The sequence below is a fragment of the Callospermophilus lateralis genome, chromosome 10 (genome assembly GCF_048772815.1).
Source record: "Callospermophilus lateralis isolate mCalLat2 chromosome 10, mCalLat2.hap1, whole genome shotgun sequence".
Lineage (NCBI taxonomy): Eukaryota > Metazoa > Chordata > Mammalia > Rodentia > Sciuridae > Callospermophilus > Callospermophilus lateralis.
This window is the reverse complement of record NC_135314.1, coordinates 8184863-8195871: the sequence shown is the minus strand read 5'-3', so window position 1 is coordinate 8195871 and position 11009 is coordinate 8184863. Positions and strand designations below refer to the sequence as shown.

Below are 11009 nucleotides of genomic sequence, written 5' to 3'. Positions count from 1 at the left end.
TTAAATGAATCCCTCTCACACCTGGAGTTCTTTACAGACAGGTGGCATATCTCCAAGGCATAAATTTATATAAGTGTATTAGGGCAAATTGGTAGATGTTGGCTTGGACACAAATGGAGGCTGTTTCTCTTTAATGTTCAGTATAAAGAGGTTCTTTCATCTCTGCTAGTTCAGAACTGCAGTGAGTGTGGCTAGGACTTGAACAACCTAAAAAAAACACTCATTTGCCAATTGTTTTTTTTTGCCACTTTGTCTGCCATTTTGTAAAAACAGAGTTTATCATATCATCTTTATTAGGAAATAAATTTTCATAAAATTCACCTTTTTCCCCCTGCTAAATGTGGCTTAACCGTTTAATTTTTCTCTGCTTCTATTTAAGATGACTCCTAAAAGTGATAATTAAAGGATTTACATCTGGGATACTTGGGGTGTGGCAAATGGAGATAGAATCAAATCAGGAGTGTGGCTAGGCCAGAGATCCAGCATCCTGGTGCATTGGGAGAGGTGATAGATCCATTTAGGAATCTGGTATAAACTATACACCCCCTACTCCAGAAACATACATATAATACAAAGTGTTCTATAAAATTTCCAAATGTCGGTGGACTTTCTTCACTCTCCAAGCCCATTCGTGGACTGCTTAGCCTTAGTGAAGCCCAGACCAGATCCAAAAATTCCTAAGGGCTTCTCAGGGGTTAAAAGGGGAGCGGCCACAACAGAAATTATAACCTGAATCAACAGGTGTCAGTATTTTGATTGGCGGGGAGTCCCAGCTGGGGCAACCAGAATAGGGGCCATGCCCTATTCCAGGATAGGGCAAGCTAGGGTGACTCCCTAGGCCTCACTTGTGGCTTCTAGCTCTGCAGCTGTCAGGCCAGGTGGCGTGGGTCTAGATGATAGGAAGGGGTGCGGGTTAGTCCGGGAATATTAATGCTAGAGTTGACATGAAGTCTTCTTTCCTGGGGCGGAGAACCCATGAAGGGATCATTCCAAGAAGTGACCTCACTTCCCCTGACCTCTAGGGATAGAACAGGCCTGGGGCGGGGCCGAGGGTAGGGGATGCCTTAAGGAGGGACTTCCAGCCTTCTGCGCCTTGAGCACGTAAGGGTCCATCCTGCCTCCTCCCTGAGGGTAGAAGGTTAGGGGCTAGCCTGAAGGAAAGGATGGAATAAGCCAGGACCGTACACCTTGCTCGGGCCCCGCGGTTATCCTGGTCTGTAACTCCGACGCTTTTCCGAGGGTCGAAGCGCAGGTAGACGACTCTGGGCAAGTACTGACCGGTGCCCCTTCCCTTCGGTTGGGTCGGGAAAACCCTCCGTGAGGGGCGGACATCACCCTGCCCACCCGGACAAGGCCTTCTCAGTAGTAGCTCGATCGCGAGGCGACGCCCGCGACGGGGAAGGCTCGGAAGCCTCGGAAGCCTCGGCCTCCTAGACTCGGCGCTGGTGACGCCAGAGCCGCGGCCCGCCCCCGGCCAAGGGCCCGCCCCCGGCCAAGGGCCCGCCCCCGGCCAAGGGCCCGCCCCCGGCCAAGGGCCCGCCCCCGGCCAAGGGCCCGCCCCCGGCCAAGGGCCCGCCCCCGGCCAAGGGCCCGCCCCCGGCCAAGGGCCCGCCCCCGGCCAAGGGCCCGCCCCCCGCCGCATCCCCACGCGCCGACGATCCACCTCCCGCCCCGCCCTGCGGCCCCGCCCCGCCCCCAAGCAGCCAGGCCCCGCCCCGATCGGCCCCGGCCCCGCCCCCGGAGCCGCGGCCGCTGGGCTCGGCCACCGAGCTTGCTCCGCGGTCCGGGTCCCCGCCGCGCCGCAGCCCGACAGGCTTCGCCACGCCGCACGTGGGCGCGCCCGCCGACCAGGGCCGCCGCCACAGGTAAGTCGTGCCCGCGCCTTGCCCGGCGTTCGCGCCCTCGGCCGCCCGGCGTCGCCTCCCTGCCGGCCGGCGGGCGGCTAGGCGGCGCGGGCGACCTTCCCTGGGTGCGGAGGATTCGGGCGGCGCCGAGGGGCGGTCCCGAGTGCAGGTGGCTCCGGGAGGCGCGCTGCTGCAGTGCGGGGACGGCCCGCCGAGGCCTCGCGTGGGCGTGGGGCGCCGGCCTGACACCCCGCGGGCAGCCTGGGAGGGTCCCCTGCGGGTGCCCCGGGCCACGGCGGTGGAGGATGCGCGGGCACGCCCTCGCCGGGCTGGGCGCGGGTGGAGGTCAGGTGGGTCACCACCCGCCCATCCTCTTGGCTGGCGGAGGGCGGAGGAGCTCTGCCTTTGTTTGCGGGTGCGGTCCCCGTTGGGGAGGAGGCTGGGGACGCCGGCCTTTCCTGTTAAGGAAACACCCCCCACCACCACCGCGTTCCCCCGACTGTGCCCAGGAGAAGGGATCCAGCCGCAGTGCGCGCGCTTGGCCGGCCCGGCCCTGCGTCCTGCAGGATTCTTGGCTGCGGGCAGCCTGGGCATGCCCTTAGCTCCTCCAAGAGCGGCTGGTGACAACCCGCAGGTATTTCCCTCACCTGGAGTCGGCAGCCCGACAGGCTCCGCAACGGAGGGGAAACCTTTGTAGGTATTTTTTTGGGAGGTGGGTGGGTAAAGTGTTGGACAGCCTCACCCCAAAGCCTACTCCTACTAGGTGTCTTTGATTTTTTCAGTACAATTACAACTTAGAAAGACCAAATTCTAAATAATGTGTCTTCCAGTTGATTAGGCCATGTGTGAGTGTGTGTGCCATAGATCAAGGGTTGTTCCTATCTGTGAGTAAATCTCGCTCATGGATTAGTGGCTATTTACAATTTTCACTCTGTTTTGTTTTTAGCCAACTTGTTCCTCCTTGTACCCGTATTTACAATGAACTTCTTTGGGATCTAGCAGATGGTTTTTCACTTGAACTTGTTTTTCTAAGAAGTTAAGAATGGGTAAGGTAGAGATATCCTACCGACATTTTTAGTCTTAAGGTGAACATATCTGGTCAGACACATTTGTATGATTACTCGTTTGTGTGCATAATTGTTTGTAGGCTATAACTCTTACCAGTTTAGCAAACTATCAAATCTCTCACAAAGATGTATCCAGGATGGATTGCAAGATCTAACCAAAAAAAAGCTATTTAAGGACTGAACTAGTCCTTCTTGCCGTAGCATAACATAGCATCTCACTGACCTGAGCTGGAATCCTGGTACAGCCAGCCGCTAGCTAAGTGGCCTTCCGAATTTTCTGAGTGACCTGATTCCCAATGTCCTCATCTTGGAACTGATAATACTCATGGGACTCCTGTGTATTGCATGAGATAAATGCATGCATGAATGATGGGATACCAAGCTCACACAGAAGACTGGTATAGGATCATCATATCAAATGCCCTATATTTATAAATAAAGGAGCTTGCTTGAATGACTATTTCCAAACTTCTCATTTTGCTCTTACACCAAATAATACTTTCTTCATATGGGTAGCCATAGCATTGAACTGCTTCAGTTACCTATTCTTGCCTGGCTGGCGCTCTCTTTGCCAAGAGCAGTGGCTCACCTTTGCCACCTCACCTCCTAAACACACACCTTTATCACTGGTGCAGCTCTTCCTGGTACTGTGAGCCACCCACACCTGTGGACCTTGAGGACTTCTGTCCTGTTGTAAGGCTTCCTCTTTTTTCTTACCTGTTTCTGATACTTCAGCCTACTCTCTGTCACTGTGTATGCACATTAAGTTGAAATTATGCATTTAGATTTTTCCTTTTTTATTAGGCTGTATACAGTGAGACTAGGAACCCTGTAATCTTCAGGTTTCTTTCCCCAGTGCTTAGATGTTTAGTTGAGTAAACAGGTTGTACATGGAGTAGTGTGGTGCTGTAGTTAGCCTGGATTTCAGGCCAGGAAATTTCTTAGGGGAGGGGAAAAAAAAAAAAAAAAAGCTATGGACTGTTTGGATATGCCAACTTCTCAGTCTTTTCTTGGCAAAATAAACAAATTACCACCTCTCATTGCCATCCTTTCCTTAATATTTTCAAACAGTGTGAAGAATTATATTTCAGAAAAAGGGACAATCTTCCCATGAATGATTTTGTTTGGGGGGTGCATATGTGTAGCACAGTATATTTTTGCACAGGGGACACAGCACATGCAAAGGCCTTGTGGTAAACAAGTCTGTCTTGGGTCTTGCAGAGTGTGGTGAGGAGAGAAGTAGGTGGATCCTTGTAGGCAGGGGAGGGAGAAGTTTGAATTTATTATAAACAATGTAGGAAGAGTTTTAAACATAGCCATGATGTTTTCTTAATGTGTGTTTTAAGAAAATTCCTGACCTATGAAATATGCTGGAGAGGGACAAAGATGTGAGAGAGAGCTGTTAGGAACCCTGTGCAAACCTGCATGGGGCAGGAGGCTTGCTGTGCATTGAAATGGGATGGAGAACCATTGAGTCAACAGCATTTTCTAAAGAAACCAACAGGACTTGGGTTGGGTGTAGTGAAGGAAGAGTCAGGATGACAGAATGTCCCAGGGACACAGGTGCCACTTTCTGAGAAGAGGAAGATAGGAAGAAGCATGCCCTGTGACCCAGCTATTGCCCTTCTTGGACTATTCCTTGAAGACCTTAAAAGAGCGTACTACAGGGATACTGCCATATCGATGTTCATAGCAGCACAATTCACAATAGCTAGACTGTGGAACCAACCCAGATGCCCTTCAATAGATGAATGGATAAAAAAATGTGGCATTTATACACAATGGAGTATTACGCAGCACTAAAAAATGACAAAATCATGGAATTTGCAGGGAAATGGATGGTACTAGAGCAGATTATGCTAAGTGAAGTTAGCCAATCCCTAAAAAACAAATGCCAGATGTCTTCTTTGATATAATGAGAGCAACTAAGAACAGAGCAGGGGGCTGGGGATGTGACTCAAGCAGTAGCGCGCTCGCCTGGCATGCCTGCGGCCCGGGTTCGATCCTCAGCACCACATACAAACAAAGATGTTGTGTCCGCCGAGAACTAAAAAATAAATTAAAAAAAAAAAAACAGAGCAGGGGGGAAGAGCCGGAGGAAAAGATTAACATTAAACAGAGACATGAGGTGGGAGGGAAAGAGAGAGAAAAGGGAAATTGCATGGAAATGGAAGTAGACCCTCATTGTTATACAAAATTACATGTAAGAGGTTGTGAGGGGAATGGGAAAAAAAACAAGGAGAGAAATGAATTACAGTAGATGGGGTAGAGAGAGAAGATGGGAGGGGAGGGGAGATAGTAGAGGATAGGAAAGGTAGCAGAATACAACAGTTACTCATATGGCATTAAGTAAAAATGTGGATGTGTAACCGATGTGATTCTGCAATCTGTATTTGGGATAAAAATAGGAGTTTATAACCCACTTAAATCTAATGTATGAAATATGATATGTCAAGAGCTTTGTAATGTCTTGAACAACCAATAAAAAAAATTTAAAAAAAAAAGAAGCATGCTCTGTGAGTGGAATTCAGAGTTTAGTTTTTATAGTAGTGTTATTGAGATATAATTTAAAGACCACAAAGTCCATTCATTCAAGGATATAGTCCAGTGGGTTTTAGTAAGTTCACGGAGTTGTGTAGCCATCGTCATATTCTATATTTCCACCATCTCCGAGAGATGTGTGCCCACATGGGGGTCCCTCTGCTTCCACCCACCCTCGGCAACTGCCAGCCTTGCCATCAGTGAAGATTCACCCGCTGTGGGCATTTCACATGACGGAGTCGTGTGGCATATGGTCTTTCTCGGCTTCTTCCCCCCTCACCCCCTGCCTCTTCTTCCCCCCTCCCCACCCCCTGCCACCCCCTCCCGCACCCCCCTCAGCTGGGTTTTCAGGAGGCACTGCGCTGTAGCCCGTGTCAGCACTTAGTTCCTCCTCGTTGCCGTCCGCTGTGAGGAACAGTGCTGCTCTCAGGTGCTTCATATCCCATCCTTATTTTCTTTGCTTTTGCAGGGCTGGGGATCAAGCCTTGGGCCTCACAAATGCTAGGCAAGGACTCTACCACTGAGCTACCTCCCCAGCGCCCATACATCCTATTATATATATACATTTTTTTCTCACCAGATCTTCTTGTAGAATATTTCCAGTCTTCTGGTGTCATGGTAGAGGATTCAGGTGCTCAATACACCACTTGGGTTAAGAGCATGTCCTTAGGTATTACAGATACCCTGTGATGGGGGAAGGGCTGACTGCACTGAGGATCAGCACCTGGCAACAATATATAGTTTAGTAGTCTTGCACATTTCACTCCTAGAATTAATGCTGTCAGTTAGGTGGAAGCTGGCCGCCTCCTTTCTGCTGGGCGTGTTTTTCTCCCTCAGAATCCTGGAGGCTGGAATCACTGATCTTTTATTTACCATAGTGCCCAGCCCAGAAAACCTGCTAAATATTTGAACTGTATTGCTAAGTGCATCTACACGGCAGTGTTTGTGGACACGTGTCGCCCATGGCTCTGCGCTGGGAAGTACTTGTGTCCCTGAACAGATCCTTCATTTGTCTGTTCTTTGATTTGCTTTAGATACTCTCCGCACTGTGAGAATGTAAGATGGATCCAGAGGAGCAGGAGCTGTTAAATGACTACAGATACAGAAACTATTCCTCAGGGATTGAAAAGGCTTTAAGAAATTTTGAGTCTTCAAGTGAATGGGCAGATCTCATATCTTCACTTGGCAAGCTCAACAAGGTACGTGGGACAGGTACTGTTTGGAGGTGGGGACACAGTTGTCTTTTTAGTATTTATTGCAAGGAATTTGAGGTGACTATAACAATTAAACAATAGAGAAAAGAAAAACCACCCCAGTGCTGTACCTCAGTTACCCTCTGCTAGTCATCTGTATGTATGTCTCCTAGCCTTGCTGAGCCTAACATTATAGTGTGCACACATTTAAATCATCTTCTTTTCAATAAGTATGTCTGCACAAGATAAAGTTTAAAATCGTCAGCTCTGTTAGTCAAAGATTGCTCTTTATACATGGCCCAGGATTTTTACTATGGTTTTTTTTTTTCATTTACTTTTTTGATCCTTTTTCTCCTGACTGGTAACTCCCAGAAGATTAATGAAATGAACATTGAAATCCACCCCACACTAGTGTATGTGTGTGTGTGTGTGTGTGTATGTGTGTGTGTGAGATAAGAGCAAGGGGCGAGATCTGGGGGGACCCATACTGGTCAGATGTGGGCTTGACCTTGAGCTCTTAAATGGCCTACAGCCAAGACCATTATATATATTTTCCTATTCTGCCCAGAGGGTGATGACAGAGACACCCTTAAGCCCTCAGATGACTAGTGGGGCATATAAGTAAAGAATATTTGCGCTCAAAGAGGTTGTGCCCAGCTCTGAGGCCAGCACTTGAGTATGGAACCTGTGTGCCAGGTGGGAACTGGGAGACTCCCAGCTGTACCCTGCAGGCCTGGACTCCTCAGGGAACACACCAGGGAACTCTTAACAGGCCTCCCTGGAGAGGAAGGAGGTCTCCGTTCCCCTCCAGCAACAGGTGTGAGCAAAGAACGTGAGCAGGTTGAGCCCAGGCACTGCCTGGGCAGTAGTCCAGCCCTGATGCTGAAATGTGCTCTCAGTCCCTGAGAGGTGGCTGTCAGGCTCAGTGGAGATAGGTGGTTATTACAGCTGGTCTCTTGCAAGGCACATTTACAACAGGTAAATGTCAGGGTTGGGTGCTGGCTGGGGTGGACAAGCATCTGCTCCTAAGGTCTTCTTACAAGATAGGAGCCTGAGCTTCCTGCAGTCATCCAGCTGCAAATAAGGAATTCTCACTTGAAGACAGTGATCGCCTGCTCACCTGGAGGAGGTCACTATTTTAGGGCAAAATGGAAGACTGGGGTGGAGGTGTGTTCAGCTTCTTTGTATTTTACTAGTTTAGCACTTGGTATTTCACTATTTTGGCTCACCTGGAGTCTAAGAGGTTTTTTGTGTGTATATGTGTGGGGTGTTCATTATTTCTGTCTTCCTTTTTCTTAATTGAGATAAAATTAATGTAAAATTCACCATTTATCCATTTTAAAACATAACAGTTGCTTGGCATTTAGTACATTTACATAGTTGTGCAATCAGCATACCTATTCAGTTCTGAAACATTTTCATCACCTTAAAGGAAACCCATGCACATGACACAGTCTTCCCCCAACCCCCCCTTTCCCCTGCCCAGCCACAAGCAACCACTAGCCTACTTCTGTCTTTATGGAGAGTTCCTGCAAATGGAATCACACACTGTGTAGCCCTTTGAGTCTGCCTTATTTCACTTAGCGTAAGATTCTCAAGGTTCAGCCATCTTGCAGCATCTACAAGAATTTGCTGTTTTAGGGCTGTTATTCCACTGTCTAGAAAGACCGTCCATCAGTTGATGGGTTTTCACCTTGTGGCTGTTGTTAATATGCTGTAACTCTATTTGTGCTTATAGTTTGTTTGAATACCAGTCTTCAGTTCTTTAGCGTATACATGTAGGAATGAGGTTTCTGGTCCTGTGGAGCCTGTGTTTAACTCTCCGAGGAAACACCAGCTTGTTTTTCTCAGCAGCTGCACGATTTTACTCACCTACCAGCAACACAGAAGGGTTCTGATTTCTCCTCATCTTCACCACCACTTGTTTTGAGTTTTTATTTGATAATAGCCTTCCTGAAGTGTGTGAAACGATATCTCGTGGTTTCGATTTTCATTTTCCTAGTGACTAATAATTTGGGGCACTTTTTCATGTGTTTATGGGCTATTTGTATACCCTTTTCAAAAAAATTTCTATTCAATATCTGGCCCATTTTTGTTGTTGATTTATAGTTCTTTATGTATTTTGGATGCTGGGCCCTTTTTGGGTGTATGATTTGCAAAATGTTTTTTTTTCCCCCCATCTGTGGGTGGTTGTTAGAATTTGTAAACAAGTCTGGATGGCGCTTGGCATTTTGCCAGAGGGAGTGGTTAATATTAAGGTCTGTAAACAAGTCTGGATGGCGCCTGGCAAAATGCCAGAGGGAGTGAAGTAACGCCATCGAGCCATTAAGTGTGGAGATTCCTTATTGGTTGACTGCTGTATCTAGTTTATGCTAATTAAGATAAGCTGTATGTAATGTATATATACCCCTCCTGTCCTGCAATAAACGGCTTCCACTCCTGCTGTATCAATCTACACAAGTTGTTCGTCACCCCCCCCCCCCCCCAGTTATTTTGCTGCAGCCGGACTGCAGCAGGTTGTCATTTTAAATTTTCTGATAATGTCCTTGATGTGCAAAAGTTTTTAATTTTGATGTCCAATTAACTGTTTTTTTGCTTGAGCTTTTGGTGTTCTGTATGAGAAATGGCTGCCAAATCCAGCATCATGAACACTTGCCCTGTGTTTTCTTCTAAGAGCTCTTTTAGTTTTAGCTCTTGTGTTGTGATCTTTGATTCCTTTTGAGTAAATTTCTGTGCACGATGCGGGGCAAGGGTCCAGCTTCACTCCTCTGCTTGTGGAGATCCAGTTGCCCCAGCACTAGTTGGTCTTTTCCCATTGAAAGGTGTGGGAGCGCTGTTGGTAACCAACTGACCGCAGAGATACGGGTGTGTTTGAACTCCAGTTCTTTCCCATTGCTCTGTACATGTATACTTACTGCTAGTACCACATTGTGGGTGGCGGGGGGTTGTTTTTGTTTTTATTTATTTATTTTTGCGTTGGGATGGAACCTGAGGCTTCAAGCAGGCTAAACATGTGCTCCATTCCTGAGCTATGCTCACAGGCCCTGGATGGGTGACTGAGTCTCTCCGGGTTCTCTGTCCCCTAATATAAAATGTGACCAAAAGGTCATCTTAATCCATTCAGTCCACAAATGTCAGATTAGCTAACACAGAGTGGCCCAGTCCAGGCATGCTGTGTGTATAACTGACTCCATCCTCCATCAACCCAGGAGAGCAGGAACACACAGAGCCTGTCTGTTACCACATGGCGCAGCCAGTGTACGCAAAAAAAGGGCAGACTCTGATTCGCTCTTCTTGCCACATTCCTGGAGCCCAGGACCTTCATGGGTGCTGCATACTTATGTGCTGTGGCAGGGACAGTGTCTCCATCTGCCCCACGTGGCATTTTGAAGAGCTTGATCCTTTAGTACGGCCTGTTGTGGGCATGATTTTCCTTGCTTATCCCAGCCCACAGGTGCACTGCAGGATTGGGGTTGGCCTGCCTTCCATCGACACCCACTTCTACTCTCTAGGAACAAGTGGTGCACAAGGAATCTTGTACTGGTTAGAAGTTTTAAAAGACAACTTGTCATTGTGGTTGTGACTCGAGGACTCTCACTGTCTCATCTTGGCGGTGCTGCTTGTTCTGTCATTGTAATTAATCAACAAGTTACACCAGCCACCCTGAAAGATTTTCAAGGTGTCAGAGGGACACGGGTGACAATCAGGCCTGTCTCAATCTGCCCATGATGGCTAACATTCATGGTGCTCGCTGTGTGCTAAGGACTTGGTGTCCTCAGCGTTGTTGTGTGACCTCTGCAGCATATCTTGAGATCAGGCCTAACCTAAGCAGCTTGTGCAGGGCCGCAGCCAGCCACCAGCCACAGGGGGAGGACTCAGACCTAGCACAGCCTGGCCCTGGGCACATGGTCTTTTTTTTTTTTTTTTTTTCTTTTTTGGTACCAGGGATTGAACCCAAGGGTGCTTAACCACTGAGCCACATCCCCAGCCCTTTTTATGTTTTGAGACAGGGTCTTACTAAGTTGCTTAGGGCCTCACTAAATTGCTGAGGCTGGCTTTGAACTTGAAATCTTCCTGCCTCAGCCTTCCAAGCTGCTGGGATTACAGGCGTGTGCTGCTGCACCCGGCTGAATCTGTGGTCTTGAGCAGGGTTTCCCGGGCTTTTCCATGTCAGTGTCTGTGAAGCTCATGTTTACCACTGCATTCGTGTGCTAGGGCTGCTGGACAGTATCACACTGAGTGTCTTCAACCACAGAAATGTATTGTCTCACACTCCTAGAGGCCAGAAGTCAGAAATCAGAGTGGCATCAGAGCCAGTCCTTCTGAGGGCTGTCAGAGTCTGTACCAGGCCTCCCTGCGCCTGC

At 48.4% G+C, this 11009-nt stretch overlaps 1 protein-coding gene across 4 annotated transcripts in view; it reads left to right on the top strand.

Annotated features, from left to right (window-relative positions):
• Positions 1–1750: 1750 nt before the first annotated feature.
• Dop1b (DOP1 leucine zipper like protein B) overlaps positions 1751–11009 on the top strand; it is a 106298-nt gene continuing 97039 nt past the window's right edge. For 3 of the 4 annotated variants that reach the window (XR_013092454.2, XM_076867618.2, XM_076867617.2), the window contains exons 1-2: positions 1751–1865; positions 6487–6651. Coding sequence is in view for 2 of the 4 variants with exons in the window: in XM_076867618.2 (XP_076723733.1) it covers positions 6514–6651 (138 nt within the window). In the remaining 2 variants the exon portion in view is untranslated. Of the gene's footprint in view, positions 1866–6486; positions 6652–11009 lie in introns of those variants that run through there. The other variant, XM_076867619.2, reaches the window with a different exon arrangement.